At 42.1% G+C, this 22,100-nt stretch overlaps 1 protein-coding gene across 3 annotated transcripts in view; it reads right to left on the bottom strand.

Moving 5' to 3' along the window:
• Positions 1-18,788, bottom strand: part of sick (sickie) — a 127,015-nt gene extending 108,227 nt beyond the window's left edge. For 2 of the 3 annotated variants that reach the window (XM_018020140.2, XM_018020142.2), the window contains exons 1-3: positions 17,709-18,788; positions 4,561-4,678; positions 4,105-4,157 (exon numbers count right to left, since the gene is read on the bottom strand). In XM_018020140.2, coding sequence (XP_017875629.2) covers positions 4,105-4,157; positions 4,561-4,678; positions 17,709-18,455 — 918 coding nt within the window. In that variant the 5' untranslated portion in view covers positions 18,456-18,788. Of the gene's footprint in view, positions 1-4,104; positions 4,158-4,560; positions 4,679-7,139; positions 7,648-17,708 lie in introns of those variants that run through there. The other variant, XM_018020141.2, reaches the window with a different exon arrangement.
• Positions 18,789-22,100: the final 3,312 nt, after the last annotated feature.

Genomic DNA, 22,100 nt, shown 5'->3' with positions numbered 1-22,100 from the left:
CCGGTGCTAAATAGTAGCGTGAAGCCAGTTCGGAACGCGATCGAGCGCGCGGTTCCCATAAAGATGACCACCGAAACTTTTGCGTTCTCATACTTCCTTCTCGTCCCTTTATCGAGATCTTCCCGCGGTAGTTGCGATTATTTGCGGTAAATGCGGTCCGCGCAGATTAAGACCCGATAACTTTACACGTTTTTATACCCGATCGCAGTTCGCGTACGCAGTATCAATCTCGCGCACATGCAACTAACTTCCACTTACGTTGAATGAAAATGACTAGCGTTTTGTTCCAAACAATAAAATCAGTTTTACGAAACTTATTTCGCTTCTCGTTCCACTTGCTTCATTTTTAGCTGATTGTTCCCATGCGACTAGTGGTTCGAAATACTCTCGCAAAATTGCCACGAATTCCGACGAGTGGTCTCTGATTGCTTGCGACAATTCTATAAGGAATAAAGGATTTAGAAAGGTAACGAGGTTTCCTGTTTGATGGATACGTAACTACATTGTTGAACGAGGTTTCTGAAAGATTCTCTAATTCGATGTCGTACTTTCCCAGAGGATAAGAAACGCGAGGGAGAATAAAGAAAACACCCTGTCGTCTTCGCTGAGACGTATTTCTACGATTCACAATACAGAGTAAATTGTATGGTAATTCATGAATCGAGTCTGGTCAACGTGTTCTCATTATACTTTCGAGTTTCAAATGAAACAATTTAAATTTCAGAAACAGCATTCGTCCTTTCCTTTCCTTTTTATCACTCCATTTCTTATAAATACAAAAAAGTACATAAAACACGTACCAAAAATTATACGAGGGACGAGATTGAAAGGCGTGACGAATTTCAACTTTTACACAGAAGTACACTAATTTACTGAAACGGTCAATAAAAAGCTGCGAGATGATCGCCTCGGGGAGAATTTCACTTGCCGCGCGTTAATTAAACAAAGAACAGGAGATAGAATTATAACCGAGAAAGGAGACGGGGAATGATCGTCCGGAAATTATACGTTGCGTGGGTGCATCGCTTCCTTCCTCGACAATTTTTCTCATTTCTACGTTCCTTCGTAATGATTAGCTTGACGTCTGTCGGCAATGTACGAACCTTCCGCGCGGAACACTGACAAACTGCAGTAATTAACTGCAAACGTTACTCAAGGTAAGAGAAGTTACGATCTATTGCGCGTTACAACCGTGACACGATAAGATGACTGAATGATACAATCTCTGTGATTTCAGGCCTAAGAGGCCTACCCGGATTAGAATAACCATAGTTTTTGTTTATCAATCTATTTCTGTCGACCGACTATCACGAGACGCATCAGATATCACATAAATAAATACTTAGGTGATTAGTTTGCAATCGCTTGACGTGTTTAACAAATCACCGAGTTAGGAATTGAATGTCGGACTCTTATAATTTTTCAGCGATTGTATCCCAGTTTGCCCAGAACTTAACAGTCACCCGATAATCTTTAAAATAAATAAACTGACTTAATAATTATTATTTAAAATATTTGAGATTGCGATACATTGTTAGTTCACCTATGTGTACCGTTTTCTGAAAGAAAAGAAAGATCTATCTTCAACTAAGACGTCTTACCGAGAAGCCACACCCATGTTTCCCCGCTGGTTTCAATGTGCCGTGTAAATATCTGGGACACCTGTAGCGAACATTTTCGTCAACGCAAGGACTCATAGCCGATCGTTCCACCGGCACTTGTTCGTGGCCTTTCACGACCTTTGTATTTTCGCAATGGGCAATCATGACATTTACTTTAAAAAAAAAAGAAAAAAGAAATATTTATTAAATTCCATTTAATCCTGCGCGTTCAATCAGTACCCATTGTTTTATTCAACGAATATTTTAATTATCGAAAACAGAATGTTTTAATTGGCAATTAATCCGTAATTAACGCGCGCATGTGAAGCGCAGAGTGCTTTCAGCACATATTAAAGCGGAACCATCCTCCTGTATTGGAACAATTTTCTGTACATGGTAAAGCGATTATTTATTTCCAAAGCTTCGTTTACGCTTACGATTTATTAGCGTGCAATCGTCACGAGACGGTCGGTTGACTAATAACGTATACCCCGAATGAGTCACTTTCATGGGAGTGGACTCTCCGTGAAATAGAAATAGATCCCGATGGACCGGCGCGAGCGGTCAGAGATGCGACGACGCCGCGCGCCGGCCACCGGTTCCGGTTCTAGTCGATGACTCTTTTAAAAACACGCACGGCTCAGATAAAGTTATCGAAAAACGAAAAGAAAAAGAACAGATTTGTGTCGAAAGGGTCAATAAATCCTCCCTGAGTAAATACCAACCCCATGTTTGACAAAATCTTCTTGTTTACAGATTATATTTATTCTACGCGATAAGATTCTTATTTTAAACGTGTAAATTCTGTTTCCTTACTGATCACGATATCTAATTAATGCAAATATTTTTCTGACCTAGCTATTGTAAGCGCAATTTATGTTAAACATATTTATGGCGATAGCGAGATAGTGATTTTTTAGAACTCTGTGGGACACATGTATGCCATTAGCGGTGAAAGGATTAAAATACCGTGCAATCATAGTATCGCTTATGGCCTATTCCAAAGCAGGACAAAGGCACGGTGACCCAGCGCGGCGCGGCTTACAGCCTTTAACGAGGATAATTCGAATACGAAACAATGATTTCGCGTAGCACGCAGAGCGCAGCTGCTCCGTTTCGGAGCAATCGACAGTTTCCTGTTTGTCATGGAAAACATACGGAAAGTTTACCGGGTTCCCTTTGGTTTACGAGTTAGACGTGTCGCAGGAATGGCTAAGGACTGTAAATTAACGTGCAAGTCGCATGCGCGAACCTTGAAGGAAAACATGTGATCAGGGTTTTCGTTTCGCGGTGTACGCGCGTTACATTTGGACACGTTCCCGTGTGTACACGCGCGTATACACGCGCGACCGCGTGGCGTTGCTTTAATTATAGACCAGAGCCCTTCTTCTTTCCTTCGTCCACCCTCGACACCGCGAAATTGGAAAGCTACGTCTACGACCGCTCGGTCGTACTCGTTTCATGTACCCGAAAGTATAACGAAATGTCTCGGAATTATTTCTAATAAAGTTCTGGGCGAACATTTTCCCGTCTGCGACTAAAAGTTTGTTTTCAACATTTTTATACAACGATGGGTCGATATAATTAAATTCTAGGCTACTTAGGCTAGACGTCATGTTGTCACGAACACTGAGAAAGTTTCGATCGGGCTACTCGAGACAGCTTTATTCTAAGGTGTTTGCAAGCTCTTGTTATTAGGTCATTGAAAAGTTGGATACCATGCTGAGTGTCACACTTTATAAAGTACTCGTATAACTTTTAATATCACTCATCGTCAAATTCTTAATCAAAACTTTGATGCGAAGTAACGTTGACACGCTACGGTAAAAAGCAGAGAAAAACAGATGCTTATGAAGATACTTGATTCAACTTAAATAGACAACTCTTGTTCTTAACAAATTGTATTCCATAGTTGTAGTCGCTGCAAATCCGATTAGCAGCTATTCTTTAAGTTACGCGGTTACTACTTTACATTACAAATGTTATCGACGATGATCAGCGATCCTCACCGCGTTCTATCGAGATTATGCAAATGGAGAACACGAAGAGGCGTTATCTCGCAAAGTGTAATTCGACTTCGTCGATCTATCCGGATGTGACGCAGCTCGTTCTCACCGAGATGCAGTTGGAATCCATAAAATACTCTACTCGTCTCTCCATTCACATTTTCACCGTTCGCCTCTCGCCTTCTTGGTTCTTTTGTTACGACTTCAAGATTAGAATCGAAAGGCGGTCGGGATCGAGGACGAGAATCCACGGACCCAGTCTGTCTGGGAGGATCACGCTCTAATGTCTCTAATAGAATTTCTAATCGACATACCACATATAGCTCCCTATCTTTCCTACTTTTTTACATTTTTAACAAATGTTATTAAATTTTTATAGCCCATAACCCAATTATTTGAATTACGATGAAAAATTGAAATACATATTCATTAACCGGAATTCAAAGATCAAGCTTGTTGCTTTGAATTTATAGATAAATGCAAATTTGTTCACTCACCATTTGTTGAGCGTTCTTCGGCTTTCTATTGACGTCAATCACCTTTTGGTTCGCTGCAATGAGACGCGACGATTAATACAAGGGGCTACCTTTTCGTGGGCTAACGGACAAGCAAATCGTGAATTTATCGAGGCGCATCACATATGGCGTACGCGTATGGCACGTGACCACGTTACCCCACGAACTAACGACTTTACTGACGATTTATGTGTTATGGTTAACTGTCCAATGCCATAAACGATTCGGTCATTCAGTATATACTGTTACTTGCCGCTTTATTATTGGCACCTATTTCATTGACTTCAATACAGCTCGTTATCAATACTTTTTGCTTCAAGAAAGGTGCATGTATTAACCTCATGACCTTATCTCATTATGCTAAATATTACTGTTCTTTGGTTTTTTTAATTTATGATTTTTTACTGTACGACATAAAGAGTCATAATATCTACTTACTGACAGCTTCGACCAGGTCGGCGAGAAGAACACCGTCGCAGAGATCCGTCTGCAGGTCCGTCACTCTTCTTTTGCAACCACCTCTCTCCAAATAATAATTCGCCCAATCGGTGTAGATCTATAACAGAAAAATATATGCAAAATGAATTCACATAAAGCGATCGGATCAGCGACGTCCGTAGATGTCGCAAAAAGAGCACGATATTCTAATTTATATTTTCATCACGCATTCGCCGCGTCAGCCGATACCTAAACGTTATCTCTTGCCTATTGCAACCATGTGGGCACACTTACGTTTATTAACTGCGTTGCATGCGAGGCCAACGCGAGCCCCTGTTCGCGAGCTGCGTACACCTTTATCGTTACGACCGGCAACTGCTCGTTTGCGTCGCAGGTGCGTTGCGTTGATCGGTGACGTTGCGATCAAATCGACCTCCAACACCGACCTCTTAACGACGGTTTCACCGGATTTCGTGGAATAGAAAAATCAATTCCAACGCCACTCGATTACACAAATTCTTCCTTTATACGACCATCTCATGAAGAAAAGTATGCGAGTTTTATTTTGGTAAATTATGCTTATGATCTCTTCTGTTTTTATTATATCTGTGTCATTTAAATTATTTATAAGAATAAAGTAACAATACGGTAATAATATCACACCTTTGAATCGATATTTCAAGGTAAGATAAATTATGATACATCGACTCTGACAGCGAAAGTATTAACAGAAGGACGCGAGTATTCGCGTACTCATTACGTGAAAGACTAACTGCCGGACGCAGGAAGAGTCGCGCCGCAATAAATCGTAGATCACGTAACGATGTTTACATTTTTAATCGAGCGTCCCACCTGCTACGAAATTCGCTTATGATCTCTTCTGTTTTTATTATATCTGTGTCATTTAAATTATTTATAAGAATAAAGTAACAATACGGTAATAATATCACACCTTTGAATCGATATTTCAAGGTAAGATAAATTATGATACATCGACTCTGACAGCGAAAGTATTAACAGAAGGACGCGAGTATTCGCGTACTCATTACGTGAAAGACTAACTGCCGGACGCAGGAAGAGTCGCGCCGCAATAAATCGTAGATCACGTAACGATGTTTACATTTTTAATCGAGCGTCCCACCTGCTACGAAATTCTGACGAAGAGTTCAATGCACGCAATGTGTTCACAGGAAATCATATTGTATAAATACATATAAAACTATATAATAAAATGTATTTCTCGAGATAACGAGGAGAAGTTGTACTTTTATTTTTACTCGCTCCCAATTTATAGCAACTGTCTATTATTTCACTATTACGTTAACGAAGAGCACGCGTTGGAAAAACACGAAATAGTCAATTAAGACTTCCTTCGACCGACGCTCCCGAGGTCTTCCTAATCGCTCGAACGACCGGAAGGCGCGTGGCGCCTTCGTTCGAACGAACGATTCTTTTTTAACGCGTCAAGAGAAAGCTACTACCGCTACCAAGTTTTTATTTTCGTGGATAAAGAGACGTGTCACGAAAAGGCGTCGGATCATCACGCGGCAAATTAACTGGGTTTATTATCTTGGATGAACGCCAATATTTTTCGCGTCATATCTTGGAAAAGGATTATTTACCAGAGAAAAAGCAATTAAGAAGTCAGATTTCTTTGTTGAACAACGGTGAGCGATTTCGCATCACGTTCTGCATATATGTACGTTTTTTATTTGCATCCACGGTGCAACACGCGTATGTACGCATTCGTACTTTACCGAGATACGCGTATATTTACATACGCGATTCATCTACCCGGTCAAAGATGTGCGGTTCTGTCTCCAGCGTGTATGTGCAATAAACGAAAACGTTGTGCGTGTGCGTATACCTCTACGTGCACGTTCTAACGCACACGACTTCTGCAGGCCGAGTCGAGACATCGTACTATTTTTGAGCGCGGCAAAGAGAGAAGCAGGATGAACTTCCTTCATAATTTCGGGTCACCACGCAGATTCTAATTTTCATTATTACACGTCGCCTCTGGCGGGCAGCTGTACAGCCTTACCGGTGGTTCTCCAGTCAAGATTCTCATCTAAATACGTATGCACGAGTTATGTTACGAGTTCCACGGATACCTGCGAGTCCTTCGAAACGAACGAGCTGGAGAAACCTGGAGCACGTGCCCCTTGCGTTTTCTAATTGGTATTCAAACAAGCGATTCTTCGTTCGTTCGGAGACGTAATAAGACGGCACTTAAATTAGCGGAACGTATTTCAATTTCTGGCACCGTTTCACGACCCTAGGATACTCGAGTCTGTCCTAATACCCCCAGTCTTTCAAATCTTGATTTAAATTAAACATCTAAAATACAGCAAGCACGACTGAATCTAGTAAGGAACAGTTTAGTAAATGTTATCTCTTTCGTGTAAGTTTCAAGATAATTCCTTGGGTCATCAGTGGAATTAACACTTGCAACGCTCTGAGGCTACGATATCCAACGGGACCCTGATCGCGTATGTACTTTCTGCGGTTTGCTCGGGTAGACAGACATCAGTTCGGGCGGGTATAGTATACGCGATAACAGGACCAGAAACCTGTACCTGTATGACATTGCGAGTCGAATCAGCCTTGATGTCGTCGCTCGATCCACAGACGGATCTCGGCGCTCTGATACAAGCCATGACGTCGATGCCGGTCGTCGTTAACGTCATCCAAATCGCATGAATTCACGGCGGTACACGGTCTAGACTTCGCAGCGGAATCGCTAATCGTAGTTACCAATTAAGCACACGAACACAGCCGCGACGTTAACGACGTTGGTACCATTACTGTCCCGTTGTACGATTTGCACTTGGCACTCGTCATTCGAACTGATCTGCTCACCGATTTCGTATCGTTTAACGGGATATTCGTAACGATTTGCCAACGATACGATTGATTCGATCAGTCAGTAAAATCATTAGTAGATCACGTTGCGGTGGTAATTAATTCTGAACGGACGTCAATAAAGCTTCATTCGTTGCACATCGACGATGACGTTCCGTAACCACGCACTCAATGCTTGTCTCGTTTCATGTAATTATATGCACATTTACGTGATAATTAATTAATAATGATGAAATCATCCCTTTAACGAGATGCTTAATTTATTCATTGTATGTTGACACTGCCGTTTTATTCGTATTAATATGTATCGTCCAATAGTATCAATACTGATTATTTAATCGAATACAGTAATTTCTGTGTCACAATTGTCAAGTAATTTTTTGAAACGTTCGATCGCGAAGTTCAGACAATCGACGAAGCGTGTTCCTCTCTCTATTACCGGAACGATCTTGTTATCCAAGATGCACGTGCTCTCGCGAGGCGTGTCGTCACGTTTCTTTTGCCTTCGTGCATCCACGGCACATCAGACGCGCAACAAGCAACGTACAACAATGCGAACACTTAAAGTTCGAAGCCTCTGTTGACACGCGAGGATACGACACGTCCTCAATTCCTCTTTCTTCACGAAAGCGAAACGAGCACGGGCTCAAAATTGTCGATCAAATAAGAGTCTCGTTCATAAAAATTTGTCAAACAAAAATTTAAGAAGCCGAATAATGAATTGTTATCAGCGGAGAATACGTGAACAATCTGCACTTAGAGTTCGAAGCATCAAGCGTTAAAAGTCTCTTTGTTATCCAATTATACGGACTAAACGGTTCTCCAACTTCCTCATTGTTCTCCTTAGTGAGAACACTCGTGAACTACTTGCGATGAGAAATGACCCGCGGGAGAGTCGATGAAACGGTAAGTACTTTCCTCCTTCACTCGCCAAGTAGCTCGACTCGTATCAATATGCATATGGATGCACACATTCGCGTTCCCGCGGTAGTAATTGTAAAATTCGAAATGAAAATAGTTCTCGAGTAGCAGTAACCAAATTGCGGACCGTTTTATAAGGAGCGAAGAAGAAGTCTGAGGGTCTCAAATTCTTATCCCGTTCGATATTATCCAATTATTCAATTTCGCCGGTCCGTCGCTACCCCGTGTAAACAGAAACCCCGCGTAATCCACTTGTGTCTTTTTCACTGCTGTATTATTATCCAATCACTTTAAAAATTGATGAAGTCAGCCGAACGGGGTAACAATGTCTTACTCGCACCACTTTGACACATTGCTGTCTTCACTTTCCGTCCTGACATATATTAACATACATCTCACAAACGTGAAGTACGTAACCAGGCCAATCTATTCTCTAATAATCAACAGAGAGGTTAATTCTTTACGTTCCACATAATTAATTAATTATTTTATTATGTAGAGCTGCAAACGTCTATACGAAGAAGTTCAGTGTTTTCGATATATTTTGGATTTCAGAATCAATGAAACGCCAAGAGTTAACCTCGTTTCTGTCGATTGTACAACCACCCTCGAGAAGGGTAGGACGGTGGTGGATGCACATCGTAAAGAAAAGCACGCGGACCAAAACTTGTTGCCGAAACGGTGCGTCTCGACGGCGCGACGCACCGGACGTAACTGAATACGCGCGTCGCGCACACTTCTCTATGCGTATATACTCTCTCTCCTTCTCTTTCCATCGTCTTCCTCTCGCGTCGCACCCTTTTTCTGTCACCTCTTCGTTTTGTTTCCCCGATTTTTTTTTCTTTGCTTTCCTTTTCCTTTTCATTTCAATTCTATCTCTCGTTGCCCGGTTCTATTCTTCTCTTTCGACCGAACGTTGTTACATTCGATTTTCTTTTGTCGGGGGTCGAACGCGACACGGGATTTCCTGAACGATTGTTACGACCAGTTTCTATTACGAAATGGATACACGCGTCCATCCGTGCATTCGATCCACGAAAACCGTATAACGTGGATAATGGGTAGGCATTCGTAAGAAATATTCCGTAAAATTCAACTGTCCAATAATTGAACATAACATTGTGAAAGTTATTTCCCAATGAAACAGGAAAATACTAAACTAAAAATATCTAAGACAATCGCATGACGCGTTTATGGTAAATAATAAAGAAAACAATAAATACAATTTATATGGTATAAATATTGGAAGAAGTTCGATCTGGTGTGGCCGTTAATAAGATGAAGAAAAGTGATCGCTTAAGGAGTAGGTAATAAAAATTGCTGCGGGTCCCATCGTCTTCCAAGAAGATAATATCTTTTCTCTTCGGGCGAAAATAACGCGACGTTAGCCGAGGGATGAAAATAGGAACGAAAGTAGCTAGAGAGTGGAAAGGGGAGAAGAGAAGATCTTGAGACAGAAGCCCCGATTATAAGCCGTTTTAATTCAACTTAACTGGAAACGGCTCCGCGTAGGTACATTGTTCCGTAAATTAACAGAATCGAGCAAGAGCTATAAATTTATCGATAAACGATTTTAAATTGCCGATCGATTCACTCGGACATAAACCATATTTGTTTAGTACACATAACACAATTTAGATATTTATATAATATATCAATTATAATTAAATAAGCTTTGAAGCAAACTTTTTAAAACACGAATGGTGTAAGTTCGTGAAACATGATAAAGGGTTAAAAGCGCGTTGAATTAATCAAATATTAATATGCTGCTTTCACGAGTGTCTATCGAATGTCTGATTTTAATTTCGGAACTAGCGAAATCCATTAAATGCAAATGAGCGGTTGTTTTGTCGGCGACCGATTGAAAAAAAGGGGCGAAGGACCGGACAGTAGGATCCGAGGGGAATTTCGGCCTCGCGGGCAATGACAGCGATGAGAGTAACCATGAGCATTCTTGACAGGTGCTGTACTATCGATTGCTATTCCGTACGATTCACGTACGAGCACCATCATTAATTGTAATGCCGGCCATCGTGTTGCCTTTTAACACACCTATATGTACGCGCCTACCCGCAGCGACCTGCACGATAATCGACGCCAAGTCGAATATCGATCAGCCCTGCGTACGCGGTTCCCAGGCTCGCTTGGTAATTGCCTATGCGACTCTGTTCCTGAGCGACTTTTCTTCGTAGACGACGACAGTCAAATCAATGCGCACGATCCATCATTCCTGTAACTCTATTTAATAACGAGAGAACAAAAAGATTAATTCCAATCTACTGACTCCGCCAAGTTCAGTTTAAACGTGGAGTTTTTGGTTTACATTACGTAGAACGGGCAGAACTGATTTCGCGTGAGAGGAAAAAAGAGAGCAAACACGGAGGATGAAAGAAGAGAAAGAGTGCGGATCGAATGAGAGGGATTGGAAGGTGGAAAAGGGGTGGCCTTTCCGCCTTTGTCGTCCGATTATGAAGGGGCTACTCGATGGGCGCCAGGAGAATGGGGCGATGAAATTAGGTTTGCCTTGGCCACGATATCGAGACGGCCCAGTCAGTCGAAATGAAAAAGACGCGAAATGAAGTGAAGGAGGCGGAGTAACGATCGTGAACAAATAATCCTACGAACGGGATAAAATTATCCTCTTTGTTCGATAGAATGTCGATTACCGAAGCCGGAAGAAATTGTTTTTCTAGCTGACAATGAGTCACAATACGGAAGCAATTTATAAACGTCTTAAATCTGCTTAAGGAGTAGGTAATAAAAATTGCTGCGGGTCCCATCGTCTTCCAAGAAGATAATATCTTTTCTCTTCGGGCGAAAATAACGCGACGTTAGCCGAGGGATGAAAATAGGAACGAAAGTAGCTAGAGAGTGGAAAGGGGAGAAGAGAAGATCTTGAGACAGAAGCCCCGATTATAAGCCGTTTTAATTCAACTTAACTGGAAACGGCTCCGCGTAGGTACATTGTTCCGTAAATTAACAGAATCGAGCAAGAGCTATAAATTTATCGATAAACGATTTTAAATTGCCGATCGATTCACTCGGACATAAACCATATTTGTTTAGTACACATAACACAATTTAGATATTTATATAATATATCAATTATAATTAAATAAGCTTTGAAGCAAACTTTTTAAAACACGAATGGTGTAAGTTCGTGAAACATGATAAAGGGTTAAAAGCGCGTTGAATTAATCAAATATTAATATGCTGCTTTCACGAGTGTCTATCGAATGTCTGATTTTAATTTCGGAACTAGCGAAATCCATTAAATGCAAATGAGCGGTTGTTTTGTCGGCGACCGATTGAAAAAAAGGGGCGAAGGACCGGACAGTAGGATCCGAGGGGAATTTCGGCCTCGCGGGCAATGACAGCGATGAGAGTAACCATGAGCATTCTTGACAGGTGCTGTACTATCGATTGCTATTCCGTACGATTCACGTACGAGCACCATCATTAATTGTAATGCCGGCCATCGTGTTGCCTTTTAACACACCTATATGTACGCGCCTACCCGCAGCGACCTGCACGATAATCGACGCCAAGTCGAATATCGATCAGCCCTGCGTACGCGGTTCCCAGGCTCGCTTGGTAATTGCCTATGCGACTCTGTTCCTGAGCGACTTTTCTTCGTAGACGACGACAGTCAAATCAATGCGCACGATCCATCATTCCTGTAACTCTATTTAATAACGAGAGAACAAAAAGATTAATTCCAATCTACTGACTCCGCCAAGTTCAGTTTAAACGTGGAGTTTTTGGTTTACATTACGTAGAACGGGCAGAACTGATTTCGCGTGAGAGGAAAAAAGAGAGCAAACACGGAGGATGAAAGAAGAGAAAGAGTGCGGATCGAATGAGAGGGATTGGAAGGTGGAAAAGGGGTGGCCTTTCCGCCTTTGTCGTCCGATTATGAAGGGGCTACTCGATGGGCGCCAGGAGAATGGGGCGATGAAATTAGGTTTGCCTTGGCCACGATATCGAGACGGCCCAGTCAGTCGAAATGAAAAAGACGCGAAATGAAGTGAAGGAGGCGGAGTAACGATCGTGAACAAATAATCCTACGAACGGGATAAAATTATCCTCTTTGTTCGATAGAATGTCGATTACCGAAGCCGGAAGAAATTGTTTTTCTAGCTGACAATGAGTCACAATACGGAAGCAATTTATAAACGTCTTAAATCATGTTAACTCAAAGAAATTGTGTTTATATAAAATAATATTGAATTCTCGACATAGAATTTTAAATACTTGCCATATATATTGTATTACATAAACGTCAATAATTTTAGTTACTTTTGGATGAATACTTCCATATGTATTGGCACAATGGGATAAAATTCCGATACGAGTAAAATGTTGTTGGTCATGATATATTTCTTCTTACTTCGTAAAAATAAAATTTGCCCGAGTTGAGAACCTTCGTAACCGAGTTATCGTCCCCCAAGAGCGAACAGAGGATGCACCTTCCTCCCTCAGGAAGAGAAGTGTACGTGTCCTGCAGTGTAGCACAAAACGTATCGTACCCTCACGAGATTCGAGGAAACTCGTTGTCATGACTACGAAAATCCGGAAGGAACAAGTTATTTTTACGCGAGAAAGTTTCGCGAGTAGCGAGCCCCCTGTTCTATCCGAATCCATGTTCATTTACTATCGAGACAGAATTGTAATTGCCTTTGCGAAACACTAATGAAATATGAAGAACAAATTGAAGTTGAAGTGCAAATTACGATATTTTCGTCATTATTCCTCGCTGAGGGGAACAAGTTGCTCAATCGTCTTAATTCCGTAAACAGGAGCAGACGCTAACGACTTGTACAATTTTTCCTCCGGCTGAGGGGCGACGTCACACAGATTATGTTTTATGAATGAGATATACCTACGCATGATTGCGACTCGCGCGAGTTAAATAAATATACCTGAGACGCAGCCTGCAACCAACGATGCAACGGAGCCCTACCCTGCCATTGTATACATATTGTGCGCATCGTGTGGGCATCCTGCGCGAGAACTAGCCCACACGGTACCTTCTTAACGATCCTTAAGCTGCTTTACGGCGGCATAGCGCACGTGTGTACACGTTTGTCGCGAAAACGACCGGTGACAATACTTTCGCTCGTGGGACGACTTCTCATCTTGGTTGGTGTCCTATGTCCCATTACACATTCCCAATGCGGGAACGTGTAACCTTTTCACCGCCTCTATTAGATCCTGTTCCTATTATTTATCTCCCTATCCTTTGGCTGAATGATTCCCGGTTGCAAAGTGTACGCACCCGCGTGATCATTTGCACAAATATGACACGATGGTCGACTAGAATACCATCAGCCGCGAGTTGCTAATTTTAAACCCGTCCCACCACGTACCTCCACTTTTCCAATGCGAAGTAGATGGATAGATGGTTCGAAGGATCAGAATGAACTGACGAAATTGGCTTGGGACGAGTTGTCGAATCTGTTTCTCTATTTTTACCCGTCCCGATTGTCTCCGGTTCTCGGAACGGAGTGAGTTATACACGGTTCCAGGTATAGCGTAGCTATTCAAACCAGTACCCGATTTGAAACAGCCCAAAAATTGATATAAATTCTTGTCAAGTCGTCGTTAGATACCTCGGACCTACTATTCTACACGAATCTACTATTCCGTTCGGATCCGTCCGTGCGCGGCAGACGTGTACCGGTTCGCGGAAAAAAGGCGCCGCCGTATCGCATTAGATATTCCAAAAGCGTCCCGTCGAAATTGCAATAATTCTTTCGTCTCACGTATCGTACGGAAGACGGGCAGGGACACGGTTGCTAACTTACTCCAAAAAGCTTTAACGAGCTTCGACGTTTGTTGAGGGTTGCCACGCGCCCCGCCGGGTACAGGAACCAATCCTCGCGTCCGAGTTCTGAGCACCACCGGCACTCTCCTTCGCCCCTTTACCCCGAGGGCAGCCCGCGACGAGGAAGAGATAGATCCTCCCTTACGCGTCGTACGGGTAAACGAACTCGTCACTCGGCTAAGAGAACCTGTCACTCTTTAATTGTCGATTGACGACGCGGTCTTTCCTCTGATTGCCGTCTGATTCGTTACAATTCCCTCCTTCAGCTCTTCGACACGTACCAGTTAATTGTAAGGTATTCTTACTTTAATTGCAGCAAGGGTTGTGTCTTACTACTATTATCGCAATCAAACCGAATATTTTGTTTTTATAAAATCTTCCCAACTGTTCTCGATCGTGTAGGAAAAAAATACAGTCGTCTACTACTAGCATTAATTTATAGTAGACAATAAAAGAAATCGATACAAAATGTTTCTTACAGTATGCATTTTTTGTCAACTTTGTACTAACAATAACTAAGAAACCTTGTTGAGGAATTTCGCGAAGTTATCATATGTATGTCTTTCTCGACTTGTGACAGTAATAATCGTAAAGACGTTTCCGTCAGAATCTGAGTGTACGGTGGACGGTGGCACACCGCCCTGACAGAACATTTTCTTACCCTAAAGGAGGGAGGAAAGGGTCCCCTCTTCATCGTGGCTACGTAAACGAAGGGCGTAGTATGAGGCGAAGCGAGCGTTGTATTCTCATCACGTGACACGTCACGACTCTTTTAAGGTATACATATACACGTGCCTTCGCTTTTCCAGTGATACAAGCACAATGCCCTCAAAGAACGACCGCAAAGGTACAAAGTGAAAACTGGGCAGCAGCGAAAAGGTAGTTGGAACGTGGGCAAAATGCTACATTTTACGATTGTCTTCTACAGGCTTTGGGCTTGAAATGTATTCTGCCAAATGTATTTCCTTGGTTGCAATTTTTAATGATTGAACGATCTATATATGTAACAAATGATATTTGAATTTCTACGAACTATTTGTGCCATGAGAACATTATCCGGCGCGTAGCTTGATTATTTTTCTGAATTCGAGTTCCTTGCTCCGTTCCTAGGATTATGATAGGAGACAAGGATTAAAACTGTTTGTATTTTCAGGCTGAGTTCTTACGTCGTCTGTAGGAAATGAAACATTTTGTGTAAAGTAAAGAGAAAAGAGCTCTCACTGATTTCTAAATACCTCCATATTTATGAAACTTGTCAGAAACAGTGTGCTAGGTTCAAATGATAAACTTTGCTCAAGATGTTAAACGAAGATGTGTATGAATCGGCGAAATCGTGAGTCATCGAGGAGCAACGATTGAATTAGAGATCTATTTTGCCAGTAAGGTAGTCGAACAGGCAGAGATATGTGCCTCGCCTTGGGGTAGGTTCACCCCCGCCGCGTTCTGCGAGGTTACATGTACGTAGGTACGCGCTTGCACGACCTAAATCATTTATCGTCCAATTGCCAATTTGCAGCCCCACGAAAATTGCTTCACGATCAGGGTATCTACCCTCCTTCTGCGCGCCGACTTCCTTTCATTCTTCTTTTCTCGCCATGAAATATCACACTGTTACTTTTCGATTTTCCAAATCATTAAACGATAGTCAATATCATGGTGTAAATATGAGAACAATAATTTCTTGTTGGATCATGAATTCTCAATTTCAATTATTAACCCTAAAACTGTTAATATTCTATTAAAGAATTCCCGATTCAACTCCTGATAATGCAAGCTGTGATTTCGACAACGTGTTTCGCACGTATTCCGCTAATTACTTTAAAGCAACGCAGGATTTGCGAGGGGTTTATAAACAAAGTTAATTTTCCTTTGATCGTGTTAACGATCCCGCTGCGAAACTCGTCGGTAATGAAAATAGCTTCGTGTTGGTTCGTGGATACGAGTAAGATAAAGAACGATTCGCTTGCAAGATACATAAGTAAGAGGAGTGCACTCCTTCCATCGGACTGAAAGATGCTGGTAGCCGGTGGCATCCCTTAAAGTAAACATCGTGAGAGAGCGAATCGCGAGGCGAAACGCGGCTCTTTCTCGGGGTTGATCAAAGTACCTTCACACCCCCGAGCAGTATATTTGATAACTCCCCCGATCCACCCTCCTCTCAAGGATCTTATCTCAGAGTATCTTTTACAAAAAAAGAATCGTTTAGATTTAGAAGAAATTAAATCACCGCTACGAGAAAAGCATCGCAGAATTTTGCCAACAAATATTTAACCGCGATCTGAACGAGCCACGATTAAATTTACTTTAGTTAATTAGTATAACGAGAGGCGAATTCAAATAACTTCATGTATACTCGCACCGTTATACATTTAATTAACGTTGAAATTAAAATAATCAGATTAATTCGCGTGTATATACGTTTTGATCAATACATTTAATGAACAACAATTCTGAAGTTGATGCAAATTTTCTATCGATTCCGCATTTCGGAAACGAGGCGCAATCACGGTGTAAAGCAAAGGGATCAAGAGGCTGATCACTTTTATCAATAAATGGCCAAAAATGAACAGGAAGTAACGGCGCATGGCATTGTACAAACTGCCTGCGGCAACAGTCGGAATGAAGTAAAACTCGATAGCGTCGTACCGCAAATTTGCAGCTCGGTTTCCGAAATTAGCTCGATGAGGGACGTGAAAATCGGCTCTAGCCCGAACCCGCCTCGAGGGACGAAACGCGAACGCGAGAGCAAACGGAACGAACAGCGACAGAAACAACCGGACGAGGATAACCGGGAACAACAACGGAGGATGAAACTGGATAGAGGAGAACAAAAATAGGCAGTGCAGGGGAGACGGATAACGCGCGGAGTCAAAATTGAAGAGGAAACGCGAAAAGCGATGCGCATAAGCGCGGATAACTAAACGCGCAACCAGGTAGGCGTGAGGAAGAGGGAGATAACAGGGAGCGAGAAGCAATATACGCGTTAAACGCGTTCGGGTTCGCAATTCGCGCGCGACTGACGGAAAGCTTCGGTGAAATTGCTTCCGTTTTTCAATTAATTCGAAACGCGACCCACAGCAAACGCGATCTCGTGCGCCCAACCTCTAGCTCCTCTATATCTACATACATAGACGTATAATACACATTCTGATTCGACAAAGAGACAAACGGCGACGTATGCTACTGACAGCTCATTTCAAATTCGAGAATCCAGTTACCACACCAATTCTACAATTCACCCTGCCAAATATATTCAACCAAAATGTAGGCAGTTTGAAACTGTGTACAGTCAATTATATGACCTATTGAACTATTTACATTCATTGATTCTTTTGCTAATAATTATGGGTTTGATGTATGGAGATCAGAATCGTTTTGACATTTCTTGTATAAGATATTGATTCTTCGTTGATTTCAATCTTCGGTGAAACATGAGCACACTTTCACCTAGTGTCTAAGTCTAAATCCTTCTCATTCACGTTGATGCAATGTCCTTCCACTAGGATCTCGTTAACCGTGAAAAGGATTCAAATACCTGCTGCGTACTCTTCCCCCGATGCTGCCATTGATAAAAATGCTCGACGTTTAACGACCACCCAGGTGCGAAGCTGAATCCTTCCATCGGAATCTGTGATGCTGCGGCTGTCGGAACGACGGGTTGCTGGTAAAACGGATCCGGTAACTCTGTGTAAACCCCGCGCCTGCCAAGCCAACCGCCAAAAATGCACTTATCGTCCGTTTGACCCACATCCTGCCGCGATTGCATTAACTCCTTTTCCAACGTGTAAAGCGACTCGAATTCCAAAAACGACATCTCCGACTCGCCACCTCCACCCGTCGAAGGTATACGGAGACTCAGGCCCATTTCGTCCTGCGAGTAATCTTCTTCGTAAGACGTTATGTATCTCCTCGGGGACCGTTTCGGGGATGTTCTCGCGCAGTTTTGATGCAGCGCCTGCTGTCGGTCCTCGTACTGAGAATATTTTCTTGACTTTTTCATCGAGTCAACGCTCAGAGACGTTCGACGCGGGGACGTCGACGAAACAGACGAGTGAGACTTGGCGGGACTCGAGGAAAGTGAGCGTGCGTTCGGTTCTTGTGATTTTTTCGGCGAACTCGCGGCTAAAGGCGGGATCAAAGACTTGGGTGACGACAACTTCGAAATCTTGCTTTTCGGCTTCGCGCCGTTGTCGTTTCTAGGAAGCACCGCGGATGGCTTGAATCCTGCTGCACCGGACATCCTAACATTTTCTACACTGTGCCAACAATCGTCCCGAGTCATTGAACAATTCGCGGCAAACCATCGATATCCTGTCAGTTGCTCGTCTTGAACATTTTATTTGCTCCTTCATTAATGTAACTGTATTTCTTCACTCGCGCAAGTTTTTATTACACAAAATCCAAACACTTTTTTTCATATTAAAACATAAAAATGATGTACGAACTTTCACCTAATTAAAAAATTAGTCCTTAATTCGAGAACAAATTTTTGAGAAAGCTCATAAATAGTAATTAGAAGTTCTATAGAACATTACACGATAAGGGGTTAAAGGAAAGTAGAAATGAATTCGTGATCCGTTTTCAAAATCGGATTCGGAGGATCCTCCTGTACAACGAGCACCCTTAGAAGGATCCTCGGCAGGACTGACGATGTTTCAAAGCGTCCGATGCGCCACAGGACGACGTAGCCGAGCTGCAATTGTGCGCGGGCGCACATCGGCTCGTCGAAGCTACAACAACGTTCGCACGTCCTCGCGAGAACCCGCAATTATTTCGCTCGCGGCCACCGCCGCCACCAAATTTCGAGTATGCACTTCAAAAAAAGAGTCAACATTCTTTCGCATGATTCCTTTTAAGCTTATAGTAACGACTAACGAAACGAGCATTGTCAAAACCGAACAAACAAAAAGTATTATTTATTACTTATGTGCGACTCATTCTTATGACTTTCTATTTGCACCAGAAAATTGCCTGTTCGTATATTCCTTTTATCACGATGTCCCTTTACCATGTCGACTTATCACGTGAATCGACAACACGTCTATGTAGGTATAACAAAACGCTATTTTTGTGCGCACGGGTATATGACCTTAGATATTTTTCGTGGTCCATGGCGAGAGGGAAGCTGTGATAAGAAAGGCGACAAAAGGTTTGGGCGTCAATATCGAAAGGAGCTTTTCTCCGATCTCCGATCGCCGGTACGATTTTCAAGAGGGGTTCCAGCAAGAAAAATCACAGCCGCGGCCGTGTGTACACGGGGGGTGAATATTATAAAAGCACTCGAGAAAAGAGAGAACGCTGCCGGCCTCCTGATGATGACTGTGGAATTGGCGGTAGTGGTGGAAAACGTACACGGAAACGTTCGACCCTTGAAAAAGGAAGCACACCCTTCCCCCTAATACGAGAACGCGACGAGTGTCGACACACAGGCCGGATCTACATATTTATATCGAATGCTCAACGCACCGGAAGATTTTGGATGCATACTAAGCAAACCATCAGCGGTTAATGAGGTTTTCGAGTCTCGCAAACGGGAACAAGCGAGCAGTGTAATTTACAAATTTAAACAGCGGCATTCTAATAAATGAATGTAGCAAAACGCGTGGCTGTTTGACTGACTGCTTCGTAAACGACTTTTTAGGTAACTAACAAGATTCTCTCGGGACCCCTAGTGGAAGTTAGAAGAGTGTCAAAAAAAGAGGGAATCCATCATTCGAAAGACACGCACACGTCAGTCAAATAGTACGGCTGACAGGTCAATTGCTCGCGTTGTTCCTTTGGGGTTTTAATTCGATCCCACTCAATAGATAGACACCCCTTTTTTCACAGAAATTAACATAACGACTCATACGTACAAGTTAATCGAACAGTTTTTATATTTATTTACTACATTTTGATACGATTCTTTATCGGTAAACAGGAAAATCGATACAGGATTTCATATTCTGGTACGCACATGGCGCGAGTGGCACAGACACGAGTGGGCGAGAGAGTCGTCAAAATAATTAATAAAGCCACGCCGAGCTTACACCCGTCTGCCTTCTGATTTCTCGTTTTCCATTCACCGACCTTCCCGGCGACTTACTTTTCCGTTTCCATGAATTCAATATAATAATGCAGACCGTCGTCCCTGAGGCTTAGCCCTTTGGATCAGTGACTCCCAATTATTTCGAGTAGAGAACAGTGTAGCGCGCGAGTCGACGAAACGTGGAAATTATGGAGGAACCGATGACAACCACTTGGAACTTCCTGCCACGCAAAGGGTGGCTTACGGGAACCGTTATTGCCATGTCACTGGCTTCGGGATTATTGCGAATCATTTTTTCCACATGAAAGTGAACCCCTCTGTACACACGAGAGCTTTCTATCTCTTTTACTGTCTCTTTCACTCTCGTTCGATAGGAATGTCCAGTAACAAGTTGCGTGTCGATTAAACTTTCTATTTTTATGGGTACGTACTTATTAAAGAATGTATGTCAAGTTAGTCAACTTCAATAAAATACTTTATTTGGTAATGTTCGTTTTTTAACTTGTTGAACATTGATCGTCGTATACTGGAATCATTATACCATGAATCATTGTAATAAATTTTTTTACTGAAATGTGTTTGGCATGAAACGAAGGTCCTCCAATAATTACGGATCGTTAATTCGAATTGTGATGTACAGAAAAAGATTGAGCAATATTCGTGACTAGCTTGAAAATGCGCGAATAAAAAGAAGTCCTTCCTTATGTAGGAAGAAGTTCTCGTGACTCGACCGTCTCGTCTGCTTCTACTTCCACGCACGAAGGTTTCGTTGTACTTATTATACCTTATACTTATTGAATCACGTTTTCGTGGATGAATACAAAGCCATGGACGAGATTGGTCTACAGTATCGACATCAATCGGAAGAAAAATAAAATCGAGAGACACAGCGATCGGTGCGAGGTATAACCGCGTTATATCCCCTGTACGCGGTTTCGCGACGAAGGGTGGCGAACCACGCGGAATAAATGGCCGATGAGCTCGATTCACCTAAGAAGGATATTCGAATTCCTTAAGAGCAGCAGAAAATTTTTAAGAGGGAATTTCTTTTCTCCTTACTCGGTAAAAAGCAGTCTCTACAGAATACTTGCGGAGGCAGATTCGATTCCCGGAATATTTAATCTCCCCAGAAACCATACAAGAGTTGATTTCAATATACCTCTCATAGAAAAGGGAAAATTATTATATTCTAGTTATTGAAACTTTCCCTGTCTTCGATTACACTTCAAATCATTTGAAATAATTCTTACGCAATTGCAAATACATAAACAAATAGTACACATAAAAATTTACAGTTCCTGATAAAATAGTCTATTTCATCTGTTCTTCGATCATATGTATTGAATACCCTTCTGTTAATTTTTTCAAAAACGGCTCGATACTTTATCGTTAAACAGAAGTCTCAGTATAGTGATAACACCCTTCGGAAGGTATAAGGTACCGCCATCCTACGGTAAGCGTGACAATGTGTACGGTCTTTCTGTCTACTGATAGAAAGCTTGAGGGGTACGCTGAAAATCTCGCGGAAGGGAAGGCAGATTGCAAGGATATTTTCATATAAGATTCTCCTTGTGTACCAGTGGGAGAGTCTGACATTCTAGACAAGCAATTATCCAGAAGTTGGGCCCTATATTTAGGCCGACCTGTCTGTTTTAAGACGTCGGGGGCGGTAAACTTTTTCTTCCTCATGCACTATGTAGGGTCCTACACCACCCAAACAAAATCTAACATTTTGCACATTGTTTTCTTTACATCCCAATATTTTAATATTTGGAATTAAAATTGTAATTAATAAAAGTTAGAGTTCTAAATGTAATCGTATGAAATATAAATCTTAACTTATTCAATATTCGCTTCGCATGAGAAAGTATTAATAAATGAATAGAAATGAATCTTGGC

Source organism: Ceratina calcarata, unplaced genomic scaffold (genome assembly GCF_001652005.2).
Source record: "Ceratina calcarata isolate Rehan_Ccalc_2016 unplaced genomic scaffold, ASM165200v1 scaffold218, whole genome shotgun sequence".
In the NCBI taxonomy this organism is placed as follows: Eukaryota; Metazoa; Arthropoda; class Insecta; order Hymenoptera; family Apidae; genus Ceratina; species Ceratina calcarata.
Note: the sequence above shows the minus strand (reverse complement) of the source record. Positions and strands in the feature narration are given on the sequence as shown.